The sequence below is a fragment of the Schistosoma haematobium genome, chromosome ZW (genome assembly GCF_000699445.3).
Source record: "Schistosoma haematobium chromosome ZW, whole genome shotgun sequence".
In the NCBI taxonomy this organism is placed as follows: Eukaryota; Metazoa; Platyhelminthes; class Trematoda; order Strigeidida; family Schistosomatidae; genus Schistosoma; species Schistosoma haematobium.
In genome coordinates, this window is record NC_067195.1 from 33,796,142 (window position 1) to 33,817,939 (window position 21,798).

The following is a 21,798-nucleotide window of genomic DNA, read 5'->3' on the forward strand; positions in this document are numbered from 1 at the left end:
ATAATGCATCCTACTGGTGTTGAAAATTTACGTTGTATCCATTGAGAAGAACGTAAAAGTAATTTTTCTAGTATTTTAATAATAAGTAGCCATTGAGTCTTAAGAACGAGATCAATAAACTGTATGAAGCCTAATATTATATCATGATTAGTGAACTCATCCGTAAATTTACTATTATAAAAAGCAATAGTGCATGAGGAAATAGGAGTTATTGATTGCTAGTTTCATTAGTTTCAATTGGCATTGAATGAATAGAGTACTGGAAATTTGAATGTTGTGCTAAACTATGATTAATGTTAGTTCAGTTTGTCGATAGTTTTCTTTAAAAATCGAAATCAAACAGGGAATCATAAATTTATTCAGGAAAGGATTTTGTGCTTTCATGTATTCAAATCTACATTTCACATTACAGAAAAATAATTTTTTTACACAAGCAGTAACTTAAATATATCACTGAAGGATACTGATTTGGCAAACTTGATTTCTTTATAAAGTGACCTTTGATAATCCTATAAAACCCTGCAAGAAAACCTGGTTTACTGTCTTTGATAACATATAGTTCTCATACTAAGCATGAATTTTTTTATATCGTCTCTGCTCTTGTAACAGTAGGATTGTTTTGTAAAGGATTTATTATACGCGAAAATTTATACTATTTTCTTACAAAAAAAAGAAAGGTTTATTCAGTCTTAGTCAAACTCAGAAGAAAAAATACCGAATTATTTTCAATGATATAAATTAAATTCTTTTGCTATAATGAATGAATATAAAATAGGTATATGAACTCCTAAACTAAATTCATGAAGTTTTGCATGTTCCAGATAATTAAAAAAAAAAGGGTTTTAGTCACATGCAAACTAAAGCCAGTTGAAGATCTTAGAGTAATAGATAGGAAATATTTGTAGTTGAATGATTAGTATTGATAAGAGTTAGAGCATTCGAGCTACCACTTTACAAGTCATAAAAGATTTTGTTTAATGTTCGCTTTAATAATGTAAATGAAATTTTTAAAAAAACCCACTTATCAAAACGATTATGTTTGTAGTAATCAGGTAAACATTCCATTTGTTCAAAAAGATAAACTAAAATAGTGCTTGATGTATTGTAAGTTTTAATAAACCTATCAGAAAATAGGTCAAGAACATTAACAGACATAAAAAAAATACAGCAAAATAAATAGGCTAATCTACTATTGAAAGCTTTTTCTGTTGTCGTTGTCTTTTTTGCCAAATTTACCAATCAAAAGACCTCGAATTTACAAACTATGGGTTGAACTGAATATATATATTCAGTTGTCAGTGCTTTTACAAATATTTCGATAACAATACAGTTTGTAATATATTATGAATACAACAGATAAATTAGATGATCGAATTATGCACAGATCAATATCAAACGAAACATCATTTTATTTATGGTGGATACTAATTGGAATCTTTTCTTCATTTCTAATTACTGAATTAATATCTCCAGCTTTATCAAGAATCTATTGTAAATCTTATGAAAGTATTTCACGTAAACAATATCTAGAATGGAACGCAAGGTAAATAATTGTTAATACTGAAAATTATTGTTGGCAATATTTTTTATTCAAATAATGGTTCGTAAAATGAACAAATAATCAGTGGACTACTTTTTCCTAGTATGAAAGATGAGATATTTTCACTTTATTCTCTCCATATCAGTATCTCCTTATGTTGTTTCTATGAAATTTCATTACCTCTAATATCAGTATTTCATATACAGTCGTTTGAATATCACCTTACGAAAATATCAAGTGAAGAGTATTAGAGGCTGAAGATATATGCTATGACTTACAGTAGTACTAAAACAGAACAAATACTATGAATTATAGTGATAAATAGTTTTTAGTAGGCAAAACTTTTCACGGAAAGGCGTTCATTTTCCCTAACGAATATATATATATATATATATATAAACAGCCAATCAGAATGAAATTTAAGCATTTTACAACATTATTGAAGTCAACATTTTTGGGTCGATAACAAGATTGTTATGATATGCGATGTAACTGAAGACTAAACAAATAAATTTCATTAAGCTTAGTATTTTGGTGAAGCCGAACTATAAGGACGATGTTGAGTGACTCTTTAGACTATTTTGACAAACTCTTAACATATCCAGACAGTCATAATACACCAAATATGAATATGTGGTTTACAAAGCTAGGGTTACGAAATAGGTTTAGACGATCAACTTCGAGGTCAACAGGCTGGATTACGTAAGGATTGGTCGTGCACAGACCAAATTGAGACACTACAGATAATTGTTGAAAAATCAACTGAATGGAACTAGTCAATATACATCAACTTCCTTGACTATGAGGAACCATTTGACAGTGTGGATACTAGGACCTTATAGAAACTTTCACACTATGGAGTACCTGAGGAAATCGTCAACATCGTCCGGAATTCATACGACGGAGTACGAACGTCAAGACAGTTCTACTATACGGAGGTGAAAATTGGAGAACCATCATCAATGAGGTACAAGTATTTGTGAACAATTATCAATATAGGGTTGTGTAGATTATTAAGTTTTTGATTGAGATCATTAACTGGTTGATGTTAGACCACCGCTGGAAGCACTGGACGGCCGGTTCTTCTACTTTGTGGGACTCTTCAGTAATGCGCATCATCGATCCCGCTCGCAGGATTCGAACCCAGGGCCTTCAGCCTCGCACACGAACGCTTAATCTCTAGACCACAGAGTCGGCATCCAACAGTGTTAATGTCTAACGTCAACCGATCCATAAAATCGCGCGACCATCTTCCATTGTACTGAGGTGGATACCTGTCTCTACCCGACACCGACTACCTCAACTGGTCACGGCTTCTCACCAGATCAATTATTCATGCATGACACTGAATGTCCTTTGGCTGGATACCATCAGCAACAATCTATCGTGGAAGAGAACAAATGAGGTTTGAGATGAAGAGGAAATTAGGAAAAGACGTTGTAGGTGGATAGGATATACATTACGGAAATCATCAAACTATATCACGAAGGAAACGCTAACTTGGAATTCTGAAGGAAACGAAAAAGAGGAAGGACTAAGAGCGCATAATGTCGGGAATTTGAAGCAGACATGAAAAGAATGAATAGCAGCTTGAAAGGATTGTCGGGGACAGGGTTGGATAAAGAACGCTGGTGAGTGGCCCACGCTCCTCCACGAGAAGTAACAGACGTAAGTAAGTAAGGAATTAGGTTTAGTATCGTGAACAAATTTAAGATTTACAGTTAGGTTGTGGAGTTTCTGATTTAATTAATTAATCTTATGGCAATAAATGAATGGTTTTACTTCCCAAAGACGATCTTATTACAAAAAATTCAGATTTCCCAATCACTTAACAACAAAAATTAATATATAATTCCTATTTGAACATTAAAAACGTGAAATATAACGAAAGGATCTCTTTTCAACGAATTTGTTATTAGGTTGAGTTAATTAGTTTAAATACATTGATTTTTAGATAAACTATGAAAAATTATCACTTAGGGCAGACAGTAAAGATAAACATGACTTGTTTAATGACTTTGCTTGTGTGTTTCTAATGTCATGTTACACCATTAGAGGTTCATAAAAGTAATTCCATTTTGTTATTTTAATGAATTTCAGTGTTGATATCTGAAACTGTGGCTAATTTGTCATGAAATCATTGCTTGGTTCAACTGTTTGAATCAAACAATACTAACGGTCTTATGACACTCATTATTTTGTTTTTTTTTGGTACTCACCCACAAATTTTGATTATCTATGTTTGGCGACTATTCATTACAATGATAGCACAAACGGGAAAATAATTATGTACCGAAATACCACTGATGTTCCATTTTAAAGTGTTCATCATTGCGCCTATTTATTTTAGTGTTTTCTTTTCTAAACTAAATCCATTAGATACTGTTCTATAATCTTCTACTTAGAATTTCATAAAGTAGCTGTTGATGAACTGAATAGATAAACTATGAAATTGTTAAATGATCAATCTTGAATTCTAAGGATAGACAATTATTATGAATTAGATGTAGTTGTATTATTTACTTTGGATGATAATATGATTTTGTAGGACCTATATTTCTTCATTCCAGGTCACTGATAATGAAAACAAGCAATCTATCTGTAGAGGATTGAATCCTTATAAGCACTTATATGCTTATCGTGCATATTAGATTCAGTAGTGCCGAGATACCGAACTGGAAGTTGACTATATTTTTGATTTACTCCTCAGTATCTATTACATAGAGCGATTAATAAAACTTATGATGTTTACCATCTGATTAGCAATAGCCATTATTTTGAATTTTCATTGAAGTTTGATAGTGAACAGAGGTAGAATTCGGATGCACCTTTCGTCCTATTTGAGGCTTACTAAATGGGTATGCATGTATTTCGGTGTTGAAGGTCACAGTAGAACTTGAACCCAGTACCTTTCGCTTCAAAAAGCACCAATTTTCTCACTGAGCTACCGAGCTCAGATGGTTCCAACTGTTTGGAATTCTACTACTGGAAGCTATCTAACCTGAGTAAAAACTTGTGACCAAATGGTAGCCTTCTTAGGATGCACAGATGCCAGTGGTTAATTACATTTCTTAACATTATCAAAGGGTAAATACAAACTCTTGCAAATCACTACCTCAGATAAGGTGAATCTTTTCCAAGATCTTTTTAATTGAAGGATAAATTGTTCATGATGTGTAAAGAAGCCAGTTGTTTAATGGTACACTGCACAATTATCAACTTTTCCCTAATACTCCTTTCCTACTAACTGATTAGCCAGTATATTGTTAGTTATTTATAAATTTCTAACTACTCAAACTACTCAACAGAAAATCTTCATAAGCCTATTGGCTATGTGAGAAACAATAACGGGGATAGTATTTGAATGCAGTCATTATGACTTGGAAACGCAAAATAACCAATCACAAGCCTAAGAAGATCTTCCAGAAAAATGTTTTATCTATGAAAGATAAAACCATCGTTGATGAAGAGATTTATATTCGATTGAGTGTCTAAATTTCAGTTAGCGAATTATCAGTTGAAATCAAAGTTGCATAGTGTGGGATAAGTGTTGTAAGTTTGAAAATGAAATTATAGTAAAAGTGGTGAACAAACCGACGTTTATGTTCTAGGAAAATAAAGATTTTATTAAATTACTTCAATTATGTGACTAATGAATCCTATTAGCAGCGAAAAGTGTTATAAAATCTGACTGCTCTTTTGGATGTGCTATTTTAGTATAAAACACAGAAATATTTAGTTATGATCTGTTTCATACATGAATCCCAAACATACTGGGAAGAGTGTCAATACATGTCAAATCAAATACTTTAGATTTTCGTAGTTAACATCTTTTGCTGATCTTATTTTAATGACTACTGATAACTATGAAGTGCTAGACAGTTGTTTCAGCTTAGTATGGGACTCCCCAGCAGTGCGCATTCACGGCTTCTCGGAGGAGTGAACCTAGGACCTTAGGTCTCAGCGCGATATCAGTACCTAATGTTAAATAAAATAAATTAACATCCTCCACAAACCCTCTACATTGTCAGTTTGCCGAAAGCAAACAGCACAACGTTTGCGCAAATACCATATCAAGTTGTCCAAGTCAATATAAAAGATAGATTGGAACTAGGTTAAATTCAGTCGTTTAACTGTCGTGTACTTCTAAGATTTAAGGAGACAGATATAGCCGGATAATTAGCAACCCTAGGGAAAAATTCCTACAAAGTCTTATTGTTTTTTTTTATTTCCCATTTAATATTAACCTTTATGAAACCAACTGATAAAACAACTTACCATTAGTTTATCCACGATACAGCTTGAGGCGCAAACTGAAATTTCATCACAGGCTTCAAGTACTTTTATTCAGTGATAACAATGAGATAGGTTACACAACTCATCACAATAAAAAAGAAAAATCAATTAATGGCAAGATGACAATTGTATTTAAAATAATATGAATATGGAAAACAGAAGTAATAATAAGAAAATATTCCAACTTAAGAAGATCACCACATCAGAAAATAAATTTGTCAAAATAATAATCACTAAAAAGTGCGTTACATGAAGTGTGGGAATGATAAGCTTGAATATGCAAATGGTGGGAAAGAGATAGAAAAGTGAAGAAAAACAAAAATGGAGGTATTTAATAGCCTGTTACCGGCCGCCTCAAAGTCTGAAGCAACACAAGGAGAACTGCTTAGTAATAATGATGATCTCCATAATTGAAATAAAATGCGCCTCTTAGATTCTGATTGTATTTATCACTAAATCCCATCAAGATATGGAGACAAGTAATATCAAGCGATTTTCATGTAAAGCTCATACATAATACAAAGCAGGTCATTTTGATTTAGTAGATCCAGAAAACATAAGTCCTGTAATCAAGTAACCTATTTATTTTACATGGAAAAAGCGAAAAAATGTAAGTGACCTGAAAAGGATGACGGATTTTTGAAGAAAATCTGACTCATAGGCTGATTTAAATAATTATTGTCCGGTTTTATTTGGCCTATGTTCTATCGGTCCATTACTAAATAACTTTTTCCCCTATCTACACTCAAGTCTACTTCACTTAGTGTTCAGTTCATCTGACAAAACCAATATCATCGACATCAACCCTGAAACAATATTCGACAGATAGTAGAATTCGTCACTTGAGTTTTTATTAAACTTTGAGATAGTATCTAAAAAAAAAAAACAAATGTCTACTTTTTGTAGTTTCATTAGAGTGCTGAATCAAATAAATTGTGACTTCGTTTCAACCCCCTTTAGACTAACTTGTCTTTGTACCTTTTAATTCTCTTCAAAATTAACATATCTCATAATGTCTTGTCATTTATTTCAAGTTGGGATGAATTCCATATTTCAGTTAAGCAACTCAATATTATAAAGTTTGAAGTCAATTCCATTCAAATTGACATTTGAATTTACTAAGTAAATAATAAGTTTTTAAAATCCTTCATAATTTTGTTGTCAGACTAATTAGTTTGAGGTGACCGCCTAAATCCATTCTGATTTCGTATTCGATGAACACATAATTTAGTTACACTAAATTCAAGACTAATTCTGAACTGTAATAAAGCTTTATAGTGTACTGAAATTATGACAAAAAATCAATTTTCCTTAGATGTGCTTAATCGTAAAAGCATATACTATAAAAATAATAAAGCAATCCGTAAAAATACCAATAACTGAAGAAGAAGAAGAAAAACAAATGTAGTAAAAAACCATTTTATTCGTTCTGGTAGTTGGCATTACCACGATCAATCTGTAAAGTGTTTTAATGATTGTGTCGGATGCATTTAAAAACTGAATAGATAATAGAAATTAATACCAGTCAGTATTACCTAATAAAGATAAGAGCTGTGACCCGTTGTTCCCGTTTATGAAGATGACATATTTGAAAGCTTAAAAGAACTATCAAACCAATGTGGATATAAAGTGAAATTGGTACCATACAATAACAAATTTTGCTTTCAACTAATGTGAGGAAATGGTGATGCGTAGACCTTATTTCAGGTCATTTTCATCTCAACGTTAATTGATATTTTAAATAGATTTAATCCCATTATGATATGATTACTACCATATCTTGTCATTTGATATTACAAGGATGTTTGTGAAGGATAAAAGTCAACTACTAAGCTTCATACCAGCTTTTTCATACTACAAAAATCAGTTAACCATTTTATTATTGTTTAATAAACTTTTATTAACAATCCTTTTGGTTATTCTAATAGTTGAGATCATGAGTCAATTGATGATAGACCACCATGGAAAACCTAAAAGCACTGGAAGGCCGTTTCGTTCTATTGTGGTCTAGCTTTAACTGACTCATAATCTCAACCATTAAAATTACTATAATATCCACAAAAACCCCTTCTGATATTAAATTCTTTTGGTGTTGATTTTTTTTCAATCAAATTAGATGGCTATCAACAGTGCATTCCATCTTCATTTTACTGATCAGTTTCTACTGTTTACTATTTAACAAGAAAATGCATGAAGATAAATTCTTGTAATACAAATTAATTCCTAAAGTTTGTTTTATGTGTAAATTTACTTTTATAAATCTGATATTCACAATTTGATATCACCGTTTAGCAGTGATAATCTCAGGTGTATATATAGATCTATATGTATGCTGAAGAACAGGTAATGAGTTTTTGAATTTGACGGCCAACATTAGGAGTATGTCATCAATAAAATAAACGTTTACTTCCTGAACTACTATGAAATAATAATGATTGGGTAGGAAGCATTTTTCATAAGTACTTTCACCTAGTACTATGTATATTGGTGTTTTATAATCCTAGCGAATGATGAAGTCCGAGTACATTATAGACTATATAGGGAGGCGATTTCAAAAACACTGATCTATATGGTCTTGTTTCTATCAGTGCTAAAATTCTATCTATTTATTTTACAAGATAACCGGTAAAATTTCTCTTTTTAATCTTTCAGTATCTATAATAAAATTAATGTAAGATAGACAAGATATTTGGTGAATTGTCTTAGTTTATTCAAATGAAATATTCATTCGTTTTACACGTTGTAGCAATAACTTTTAATAATGTTACGAAACCCAGGATAACTGGGAAGCATGTCAATTCACAGTTAACACCCTGTACTGAACAGAGTTTTCGCTCTAGTATAGGACTTTTCACTAGTGTGCATTCATAAACCTAAGATCAGCTCGTGATGTAAGCTATAAAATACAAAAATCTCTACAATAAGCTATAATAAATACTGAGCATATATTCGTGTCTATGATATCGTAGGGAAGAAGTGAAACTGAGTTAATTCGAGTAATAAAACAGGTTCTTATTGCAGCTTGTAGAATAATACTTCTGTATGAATCTGTTTTGTTAAAGATTGGACACATCATAATATATACAAAACCCTTGACACTTTATGGTTCTTAAACTAGATAATAAAATCATAGTTGGTGATATCGTTTAATTGCATTGATTACTCTGATAATAAACGATTTTGAGTTTAAGTTCACTAACAAATAAATCAATCTATTTAAAGCTCACAACGTTTAAGGCCACTTTTCTAAACAAATTTTTAGATTTTGTTAAATTTAATTATGAAAATAATTATCAAATGGTTTAATTATAATCTACTTGTTAGAGTTGTCTATCTTAGGTATTAGGGGTAACATAAATCACACTGTTATCGGTTCAATGATGAACAATTTAATTTCAAGCTCACATACTGAATTCCATAGTTAGATCTTTGGAGTTATGAATGCTTCAAGTTACGCATAATTTGGTTTTAGTCATTTATTCCTTATTATTGTACTGGAAGGCCTTCAAACTGATATGCATGTCACACACCTTTCAATACACCTTGCTTTAATTACACAAAGTTAATACTATGAACGAGAATAAAGATTTAGAAAATATAGAATGAAAATTAATATAAAAGAACTAGTGTGAGTTTGATGTGAAAACGTATTTTGTCTCTCAGTGAACCACATATCTTTGATCGATTCATAGAGGATTCCGATAAATCTAATCAAACACCTTACCCCTTACATGTAATTCAGTTTACTTTAAGACTGACGGATTCGTTTTAGTGCATTAAACAAGGAATTTCACTTGAATTATGTTCATTTAAAAGCTTATACAATTTGGAAACAAATGTCATTAACAAATTGATATATTGTTGATCCTGTACAAATAGTTAGTTCACTTTGTAGGCCTATATACAGTTCATATATATTAAAATAAATACATACAAATTATCATTAAAATATTTGAATACTTAGCTTAGTTTTCTGTTTAGTGATTAATTAAGTACTGCTAAATTCACGTTTTTCCGATCATGAATTAAGGTAATTCAGCATGATTAGCATTATTATCATGTTGTTTTTTTTGTTTATTTAAAATGCTTGTTGTTAATGTAATTTAGTTCATGAATTAATTGATTTAATGGATTTGTAATTAGATAGTTGATTATGCATTTAATTTATTAGTAACGTAATACTCATGGCATGTATATACATATTTTATAGGATAGGATATAATTAATAGGACCGGGGGAGAAATATAAAAGGAGATAAGAGCACTTTAGTAATTGTATGAGTATGTACATTATATTCATCAACACAGTATGTGCATCAGCTATCATAAATTACTAGGCGACATATACATAAATTTCGTCCCACTTCTTCAGGAGTATCGACCTCACTGAGTATTTAACTAAAATCCCTGAAGTTTCATGAAGAACGTATGGATAGTAGTTAGAGTAGTTATCTAGGGAAACAAGTGTATTCGATTTAAGTGTTTAAAGAATCAATAGTACTTACTGGTGTTTATGAACTACCACTAAGAGTTATCTATGGACTTCTAGTTTTTAATCTATTCTACAACTACTGCTAATTCATGATAATAAGTATAGTTGTTACTTTGAAAAAAAATTTCTGCATTAACATGTAACTCTCATATTTTATTACTAATAGATAATATTAAAACACTAAAAAGCACATTTTAAAATTGCCTTACCTTCATGATTTGGAGCCCATTTACTTGAAATTTATCTAAAGTACTCTAAGTAAGTTTGACAAAGGATGACAGATCAGTAATGAATTCATACGAACTAATTTCTATTGAACTGAAAATATAAATCTTTGTAAGATTTAGAAAGTTCATTCACATTCATGAATTTAGAAAAAGAAGATGAATGAGGTAGTTAGCAGTTTTCTAGTTTTTTATTTTGCTTGTGAAATAATATTTAAAAAGTAACATTTCCATCTGTGTTGCTAAATGCTCTGGTTTTGAAGCTGAAAAATATAAAACGAATGAGAAATGTCAAATGAGAAAACAGCATTATTTAATTAACTCTTCGTTTTCAAGAGTCCTCAAGTTCATGGCAGTTATTGGTTAAGAATAACACTGAATACGGAGACACATTTTATTCTGAGCTAGACGCTTGCTACTTTAAATATTTAAGAATTATGGAAATGTGATGCTCGTTTCATTACAGTCTAAATTTTCGCATAAATCCCCACTCTGCATCCTATATAGAAGGACTTAGTTACTATAGAGAGTACCTTACTATTTAATAATTATAGGTATTAACGCCAAGGTTGACCATGATGGTTTCAAATTAAGTGAGCATTGGATAGGAAGTTAATAACAAATACATGCTTTCTTTATATCTTAAGGATTAGAAAAGTTGTATTTCTGATGTTTCGTGACTTAATGTAAACCACTTCTTCAGAGTATATAAGTAACCAAAATAAATTTAAACAAATTTAAATAGTACTAGTTGAAGAAGTGGTTTACATTAAGTCACGAAACATCAGAAAAACCATTTTTCTACTTATTAGGATATAATAAAAAGTATATTTATTATTAAATAATTGTTTCAGAATCTGCTCGCTGGCTTTTTTATCCGGATAAACAAATTCTGAGAGTATATTTGTTCTCGCTTCGAGCTCACCGTTATTGCACACTGTTTTGTCGAATAGGATTGCCAACGGGGCATTCATTAAAGAGATTACTCAAAAGCAGGGAATGATATAGATGCGAAGCAACTTTAACATGTTTTATGTAATAATTCAAATGAATTTGTTTATCTCACTTTTGTTTTATCACTTGCTTTCAGTACTCATTTAGCTTTACGTATTTTTTCACACATTATTTTAATCTTTCGACAAAATATCCCTAAATTATGGTGTAAACAATAACGTCAAAAAATCAATACGAAATGACTAATTTAGTTACTCAGACTTCTTAAGCAACGTTGGAATGTGCATATCATGCGGTTATATGATTTATGGTAAGTAACAATTCTTAGGTAAATACAATTTCCTTCTGTTTTTTTTGTCAACCACCTATGAACAATAATGTTCGATCCCAAATGCAGTTGTGCGGCGTTTACAAAAATCAAGGTTACAATGAAATTTATTTACGGGACACAACAAAGCTATCTCCTTTATAGTCAATATATACTTCTGAGAGAAAAGACCGTATAAGTTACCACTATTGACTAACATTTGTCTTCTGAATTACTGTTTTAAAAAGTTAAAAGTCGAAACCTAACAGCTTAAATTGTGGCTTCCAACAAAAGTGATATGGTTATATGTAGGACCTTGATTGGTAACAAAGTAACTGAGATACTCTTCGTCCCAAAACAATTAAATATGAGTAAGAAAACATTTGATTTGAAGGACAGGCGTAAAGCCTTTCCAAGACACCCATTCAAACGCAATACACGAAACTGAAATAGCGTTTATCTTGAAAAAAAATGATCACTGAAATTTACAATAATTCAGTTAAAAAAAGCAAACTGTGGACACATTTTATCGTGAACAAAACTGAATAATTATTGACTAGATGCTGTTTTCGTTAAAATACATATTTTTTTTATCATTTATTATTATTATCAGCTTTATTCAATATTATATTTTTTGGTACAATATAGAATTCTCAGCGTAAAGTATTTCAACAAGTTTCCGTTTATTTCTTCTTGGTCGGTCCTGGCGATAAATATTGAGTGATCTCCAGTTAGATGTTAGCAGTTCGCTAAATGAACATCTGAATAATGTGCATTCTTTCCGTTGTATATTGCCAGCAACCACATTGTCTCTTATTGAGTTTTTTGTATCTTTGACAACGAAAGGTTGTACGAATAGGTTATGCGATTAATAAACATAGTGATATATTAAAACAAACAAAAATAGATAACTTGTTGAAATATCTAAATGGCAGGAACAGGTAGCCCAGATGATCAAGCAGGCCGCCCTTGCCCTAGTAGTAGTACTTCTTAATCGTTTATTTATTGTTATACTTTAAAATATCCACAAGATGGACAGACCACGTGCCAAATGAAAATAATCAAGAAATTAGTATATTTTAAATGGATTCTTTTAGCCTTAAAGTAAATACATTTCAGAAAAGGTTTTGAGCTGAAAAACTTTACAGTTATCCGAAACCTTGTTCTAATGTAAGTAAACAACCAGCCAGATGATTTGAAAGCAGACTGTATGGTAACTGAATACCGAAGATAAGAATTATACAACATGTACGTATTCAGCATAAGTACTTCATAAATTTAAATATATCTAGTGAGCATTATTCTGGCTGATATATATATATATATATCGAAGCAGTAAATTAATGATAGTTGAAATGATTATTCACATAGAAGTTTACATATTATTGTATGACTTTGCTTGATTGTATGATGTATGAAATCTACATGACCTGAAATAGATAAAACCCATCTTCATACATAATGCACTGAATGAAAAGTCGGTTTCCTATACTACCCAGTTAGATTCTCAAGAGAAAGATATGTGTTCATTCAAACCGAATTGGTACTTGTGTATTTTACGTACAACATTTATTTTATCATACTTCTTTCTGTTTACTTTGATGCTTGAAACTTGGTAAAATACAGATTCACTGACAATGATCATGTACTTAAAAGGTGCTTCATTATGGACTTACATAATCCATCATTCGATTGTTATCTGGGGAAGTTCAGCATTTTTAGTGAGTCGCATTTTTATAAGTCGATTAATTTAAGATTTATTTCAATTAATATAATGAAAAAAAACTGGGTCACAAACATTTTGAATTCAGTTAAACATGATTCCTATTGTTCATGAGTTTATTTAATTATATTGTGAAAACACTGTTCGAATCTTAACATGAATAATATTGTTTTCTATCCTTAAGACCAAGAATTAGGAATTTTTATTATTTCTCTTTACTAATTCATCCTTTTATAAAGTCGTAGGTATCAAAACATAATGGGAAATAAGAAGTCAGATTTATACTTCACGCTTGATCGTACTTGGAATTTATTGAAGTGGCATAATCCGTTCAAACGGTATTCAAAAATGTGCTAGTATTGTAAAACAGTACTTATATTTAATATTCTGTATCCAGAAAACAGATTTATTGTTGATCATATTTTCCCAAGAATATTTAAAGCTGGTTCTTTATTACCACTGATACTGGTGAAGAAGTACGTAAAGGAAGGGAATATGTTCATTAGCTTCACTCAACTGAAGTGAACCCTGGTGTTTTTTGTATATTTGATCTGGAAGACATTAAGTGGGTTTAGTTATCCTATACAATTTTAACAAGTATCGTAGTATATAGTTTTACTTAGTTACTATGTTGTATGCAAGTAAAAACTGAAATGTAATGCCATTTTAATGGACTTTTGGCTGTAATCACCAACTAGACAATTTCATACTTTATATAAAAAAGATTTCACAGGTGAACTTTTACATGAGAAACTGAACGAAAACAATTTCGGTCAGTATTGTAATTTGTATTTAAGCGACTCTGGAAAATGGTTCTGAATGCCCATTTTCTAAATCCTGTCATTTCTTATTACTGTAATAGTGTAGAGTAGATTAAATTGTTTTATTGTTTACAACATACGGAAAACCTGTCTGTTAAAGTAAGAGAGATCTTTAACGTTAACTAGAAATTTGTCAAAAGTACTTTTTGAGTTCCATTGAAATGACTGCTGGATATTGCTATATAAGTCTTAATGATGTATGACCTCAATACTTCTTCGTGATTAACATCTGATTATTGTGGATGAACCGAGAGTCAGAAAATTTTTATACTGATCAATGAAATGCACCTTTATTATCTTTGGTTGCTAGAGATCGTACATATAAAAGGATAAAAGTCAGGCTAAACTGATGTTTGGTTTAATGGCAACCTACTTAAAATTAGTTGCTTCCCCCTTACCTGAACAGTTTTTCACTATCTATTTTTAATCAAAGAGTAGTACCAGTTTGTAGGTAAAAGTAAGGAAATGACCACATCTTAGTCTGATTCCCCTTAAAAGGATTAGTGTGTGTTGAGATGTCAATCAAAATCTAGTTCATTGGTTTTACAATACATGTCCTAAATCATTGTCGTTGACTTATTGAAGCCAAGTCATCTGGAAAAGCTTGGTCTAAATTCTTATGAATTTTATGTAAACATATACTGATTAGGTATACACTGGTTTATTTATTTGCAATACAGGTTCTTTTTGTTCTGTATAAGATGATTTTGAGTGCAGATCCTAGTGCAGATGATCATTCTATTCACAGTCAAGTGCATTGCGGATATTTCATTCTCCAATAATTAAATATGTAAGTGTTAAGAATTAGTGAGTTCGATTTAAATACAAAAATAAGTAAAAGACATAACTGGATTGAAATTCTCTTAGGAAGGAAAGCTAGGAACAAAATGAATCGAAACTTGAGGATATAAATTTTCATCGTCCTATTAATTTATTAACATGATGAGTCAGAATTCCACAAAGATCAAGAGTTTAAATCATTGACACAAATAAATTTAATTCAGTTTATACACTGTCGAGACACATCAACATTATCCAAAATAGGTTAGAAATACTTTATAATAATATTCATTGCTGGGAAGGGCATGACAGAACAACTTCTGGGTTTTAGATACACTCTAGGGAAAGTTAGTTTCAATGCCAATACATATATATAATTGACTAATTACTGATATAATTGGTCAGTTTTATCAAGCCTGTTTACGATTTATTTTTGTTTCTAACTTAGATCGGAGATGACAGATGTAGCGTGTACTGACTTAGGTGCATTTCCCGTAAATCAGTTGATTTCATTTAAAATAAGTTTGGTTTAACTTATCATCGGACTAGTAATTCAGTTGTTTGTCAAACACTTGATAGAATGGTAGATTGTTTTTAGAAAGAAAATAAGCAATAAAGCAAGTTAAAAACAGATAAAGAAAGCCATAACAGCTTTACAGAACGAGCTGGTCAGGGACTTTAGATGATAGCCAAATAATTGTCATTAAATACATTTGGAAATTTATGAAAATTAGATGTTTTCGCATTTGGCTTTATTATCGTTTAATTAAAATAAGGGATGAGAATATGATTTATGCCGACTATTGAGCGACGCTAGACTGACCTTGAGAGTGTCCACTTAATAACTAGGACCAAATGAGGGTTATGAAACTGTATGAGGAATTATAATTATAATTTACAGTTTTCATCATGAACTGACATCAACTTGTTATGTCCCGACAAGAATAATGAATGGTAACTTTTGGGATCGTATATTTCTATTGTATAATTAGTAAGTAACGAAACTATGCATATACATATTCCTCTTAATATAAGCTTTATTTTGACCCATAAACTATTATTATACGTTTTACCATTCTTGAGTTATACCCAGTATATTAATTACTACCTCACTCATTCACAGCTACATCTGCCTAATTCTTGTACAAATGTTGTTTCATATTTTATTGGTACGTTGTGGTCTGTTTGATTGGTATATAAACTCAGTATGTTTGAAATTTAAGGATTCATATTGCAGAGGCTCGGACTGGTGTTCTGGACTTAACTAGCTGGGGTAGGTGGAAAGCAGGGTCAATCAGGACTCTAGGCTGCTCGCACGTGTTTTACGCGTCCTTGGTCCGATCGATAAGTCACTGCCCTCTAATCGGCGGTCAAAAGTTATAACAAGCTATAATAGCAAAACTCTATTTATCCAAATGAATCAGTGAATTTCGCGCCAAAATCCGAGACCTGTTATCGTATACGTGATTGGTTCGTCCATAAATTATAGTCTCGACAAATAAGGAATATGATAAGTTGCAAACATTTGTTACGTTTTGCCCAAAGTGAAAAATTTAGTGACAGATGATAGGGACAGATCAAATATTGTATTGACAATAAATCAACGTGCTTGTAAGTTACATATTGTTGCCTTTATGACTGTAATGTATGTTGATCTCTTAACTCTGAAGTATTCATTTAAACACTCATTTGTTTATTTTAGTCCAATGAAATTGGAAAATACTATGCATATTTGAAGTATCTGACAGAACTTTCTACTCCCTTCATTAATCTCAGGTAAGTATTCTTAGCGATCATATTTTTAATAACGAGAATATACTCAATGAAATCACTATTAGACAACGAAGTTTATTTATATGCCTAGTTAACAAATTTAAAAGATGCTGAAATGTGTTTTTTGCTTCTTTCGTCACACAAATTAAGTCTTAGTTTTCAATCACAGACAAGTATAGAAGCATGGATAATGAAGGTTGTAAGAAAGAAAGAAGAAAACATGGACAAATAAATGGTCAATTACTTACTGACTAAATTTCAAATTGTGGAAAGAAAAGAAACGTTCCGCTGAGTAACATGACTATAGAGGTAGCCTCTCACCATAGAAGGTAATTCATAATTAAGTAAATACTGTCTCAGTGTTGTTTACGAAAACACAACATTTAGTTGATTTGTTTAGAAAGAATAATTCGATAGGCAGATAGACTGTTAATTACATAATGATATCAATTAGGTAACTATACAGTGTTTCGTTATAGTTTAAGACTTCTCGGTAACATGAATCCTGAATCACTGGGTATTTTATGGTAATACTATAATTAACAGGCAAACAAGATAGTTTTAATGTTTTTTAAATAGGGGGAAACTGATTTTTATAGGTTCTCCAACTACTGTCAACTAACAACTAAAAATGTCGTTATATAGTGTTTTTACGAACTGATTAATAGAATATAACAGGGAATCTAATTGTGTTCAGATTTGATAATAAAAATAACATTGGTTGTCGACATAAATATCAAAAAGGTGAGCTCAGTTAATTATAAATCACAGACTCAGTGATATCATAAACAATGTAACATGATTTTCCCAGTGTGTAAAAATAACCAGGAACTAACTACACAGGATAGGAACAAGTACTGTAACACATATAAATTCGTTTCTTTAAGGCTTAGAACAGTTGATTTTATAAAAGATGTCATTTTGGTAAAAGATTGGAGGTTGGAACAGAAGAAATCAGTGTTTTTGTATTTCTTGTGACAACGAAGTTTCTAACAGTCATAATGCATACATCCGAATAATCCAACCAACACCAAAGTCACTTTTGTAAAAGCCTGTAGAAAGTTCTAGACTATTTCCATTTCGTAATTTTGTATCGAGAATATCAACCGCATATCGTCATTAGGTATTTAATTTTTTCAAAAATTATTAACTACTTTTAAGTAATCTAAAAACATTTACTATCATTTAGCTAGAAATAGTAATGTACCTATTGTCGAGGATTGGTATATTTTACGTAACATTAGACGAAAATAGACAGATAAATGATACTACTGTTGCAATCGTAGAAAAACCTTCACTTCAGAGGAAGCTACTATTGGTATCCAAGTAATGGGGCATCTATTTGTGTTTTTCTCTCATTTATCAAAATTGTTTTAGAATGAAGAGCATTATGTGGTAGTATTTGTAAATAAATAACTTTGAAGGCCTCCGTACAAACCGGTTCGAAATATCTGAATTTATTTGGACAATACAAAGACACTTGATTAACTCAAATACAAGCACCTACTAACATTAATATCATATGACTTTTCAGTTTTCACCTTGAAAATAAAATGTCTGAAGTCCTTCTTTATAGTAGTTTTTCTCTTGAATCTATTTTAGTGAATTGAAGGTGTTTGAATGATAAATATCTGTAAGATCAGGAGTTTTAATTTCCTTATGGATTAAATGGATAATCTTACGACTCATGAGGAGTGTATGTTTATTTAGACTACTGATTCAGATAAATAGCTTTATGATGGAACGACAAGACCCAGATATCTAGTATTATAAAGGCTCCTAACACCTACTTCAAGGTCTGCTATAGATAAAAAAGTAAATTTGTATGGATAATTCATTCACTCGTAACTATGTCGTAAAACAAAAGTTCCCAAAATTTCAACAAAACGTAATTCAATCCTTCCAGTCATGATTTTGAAAGTGGCTGAATATTGTTTATTTGGAAGAAACTGTTAGTAGCTATTAACATTTTAGTTGTCTTATAGTTCCCATTGATTAAGAATGGAAACAATCTTTGTACTTTTATATCAATACAAATCAGAATGTTCATGACGCTAGTTAGGTAAATCCAGATTTTATCACCGCTAGTCAGTCAGGATTACGTCATATTCATTTACAATTAAATGACAAGTCACATCATAAACAATTATAACAGTATTGAAATGAAAAAACTTAAACTAGGTTGGTTTTGTAAAAGAGTTTTCAATCTTGTCTATAAATTGTATAGCTAAATGGCATTGTGATTAGTTTATTATTATATGACGACAAAGATAACCCATTTTCTAGTTTAGAAATTTCGGTAACCAACTCTTGTATTTTCTACGTTTGCATTCACCTTTTTTATTTTTAATCCTAAGGTTATGTGAAATACAGATATAGAGCATTATCTTGTATGTTTTAGTAATCTAATTTAGAGGATAACAAAAATATGTCTATTGATGAACTTTTTGTCTTTCTGCTCCCTAAACAGGTGGTTTCTGCGTACATGTGGATATTCTTCACATCACAAATACGTTGCCATAGCAACCTCTTTATTTGCCGTCACATTTATTCTAACAAGAAATATTTGTGCTGTTCCATTTTGGTATTTGGTATCCTACAATATACATCATCATACCAGTGAAGCACAACGGATATTTCTTATTGATGCCTTCAAAATTTATTTTATTTTGGGTATCATACTTGACATACTGAATCTATTCTGGGGTGCAATTATATGTTCAATGTTATGGCAATCAATCAAAGTTTTGAAAAATTCACAGTGTGTAGAATCAGAATGACTGTTACGTTAAATGATTTGAATTCCATGGCTGCTGTTCTTATCACTAATAAATGACCTTAGTTTTTACTATAATTCAAAAACAGAAATATTCAAACAAGCTTGAAGACTTTTATTTCTACAGTATTCCATATTTTATATATTTATGATTATAATTTTTAATTAAATACCGAACTTCTAATGTAGTTCGAAATAATTAACCAGACGTTATATTCTTCGAAAGTCATAATACCGATGCCCATTCTGATAACCAGAGCAAAAATTAATATAGGTACACGGAATGTCCTAACAATGTGGAGCACTGAGAGGACAGTTCAAAAACCTGAATAAAAAGATATCTCGTGGAGGTGCTTGGACTGAGTGAAGAAAAAAGATCAGTTTCAGGAGGGGTGCTGTTGTATTCTGGTCATCAACAAGATACCTCGCTCACACGAAAAGTTGCACCGATGCTCTCTAAGGAAGCGCCAAAAGGCAGAGTATGAGAATTTCGTGGATAAACGATCATCAGAGTATCCTTCAGACACAAAGAAGGGAAGAATTACAATGGATGTTATACAGTGCCATGCACCTACCAATGATAGTAGTGGAGACCATAAAAAAGTGTTTTGTGAGAGGCTGAAGTTCTTCGCGGTGAAATACCTAGGAAGAAACCTGACCATCCTGATGGGAGACCTAAACGCCAAAGTCGAAATGATAAATTTTATGTATGAACACATCATAAGACGACATGGACTGGGAAAAAGAAACGAAAATCATGAGAGATTTACAAATCTATGTGTCTGTAACAAGATGGTTATAAATGACACTATATTTTCCCACAAACGCATACACAAAGCTACCTGGGTCTCACCGGATCACACTACAGAGAATCAGATCGATCATGTCTGGATCAATAAAAAATTCAGATCCATGGAAAACGTGCGAACAAAGAAAGGAGCTGTGATAGCTTCAGATCACCGCCTGGTGGTTGTTGAGATGAAACTGAAGCTAAGGAAGCACTGGACAACTGCAGGTTTAATACTACTTTCAATAGAGACACTGAAAGACTCAATAAATTTAAGGTAGCTTCCAGCAACTTGTTCTAAGCCTTACAAGATCTAATTAAAGAAGAGGAAACTACTATGGAGGATAACCGGAAAGGGATCAAAGAGATACTAACTTCAGTGTGTCAGGAGGTGTTGGGCCGCAACAAACATCATCAGAAGGAATGGTGGATCTCTATAGGAACCCAGGACAGGATTCAAGAAAGGAAGAACAAGAGGACAGCAATTAACAGCAGCCAAACAAGAATAGAGAAAGTCAAGGCACGGGCTGAATATACTGAAGCAAACAAGAGAGTGAAGTGGAGTATTAGAGCCTCCAAGCGGAAATACGTAGAAAAGCTATCAACGATGGCGAAATAAGCTGCAAGGGAAGGATATATTAAAAAAACTATATGACACAACAAAGAAACTTGAAGGGAAATATAATAAACCAGAGCGACCACTCAAGACGATCACTGGGATTCAAGAACAGCGGAAAAGGTGAGCAGACCACTCCGAAGAGCTGTTGAATAGACCAGCTCCATTGAACCCACCGGAAATCCGGTGGCCGAATACCATCAGTAACAACCTACAATGAGAGAGAACAAACCAACTTCCAACTAGAGAGAAAATTAGGAAAAGAAGCTGGGGGTTGGTTGATAGGACACTCCCTATAGATGAAGTGCACTTCGGACACTATTAAAAACGAGAACCCATAACAGAGTTGGTCGGAGATCTGCATTTGACAAGTCATACTCTACGATGGTTATTAGGCATTCAGTATATATATATATATATATATATATATATATATATATATATATATGATTATGATCATACGAAGCTTGATTTGTGGCGAAATGAGACCGAAAACGAAGAAGCCTATAACTTTGTTGCAAACACATTTTTTACTATAAATTTTAGACTATCTAGTGATTATGTTATTGTTATCAAAATGTAACGTGTCTTTATCCAATTATTTCCCAGTTTCTTATACAATCTTCTATCAGCGCTTCCAATGTAACTGTTTATCTCTACCATAAAGACAGGCATTTTAGCCGATTGTTTAACTAATACGATTGTGTTGC

The 21,798-nt window shown here is 31.6% G+C and overlaps 1 protein-coding gene across 2 annotated transcripts; it reads left to right on the plus strand.

Moving 5' to 3' along the window:
- Positions 1-1,308: 1,308 nt before the first annotated feature.
- MS3_00003356 (uncharacterized protein) lies at positions 1,309-19,855 on the plus strand (the record flags this gene model as incomplete). Of its 2 annotated transcripts, XM_051211123.1 has the most annotated exons (6): positions 1,344-1,543; positions 7,953-8,042; positions 11,757-11,815; positions 13,439-13,533; positions 16,839-16,912; positions 19,380-19,855. In XM_051211123.1, the coding sequence occupies 6 exons, from the start codon at positions 1,344-1,346 to the stop codon at positions 19,687-19,689; spliced, it is 828 nt and encodes a 275-aa protein (XP_051071162.1). In that variant the 3' UTR covers positions 19,690-19,855. The 2 variants fall into 2 exon arrangements, with proteins under 2 accessions (XP_051071161.1, XP_051071162.1); XM_051211124.1 differs by lacking the exon at positions 7,953-8,042 and having other exon boundaries at positions 1,309-1,543.
- Positions 19,856-21,798: the final 1,943 nt, after the last annotated feature.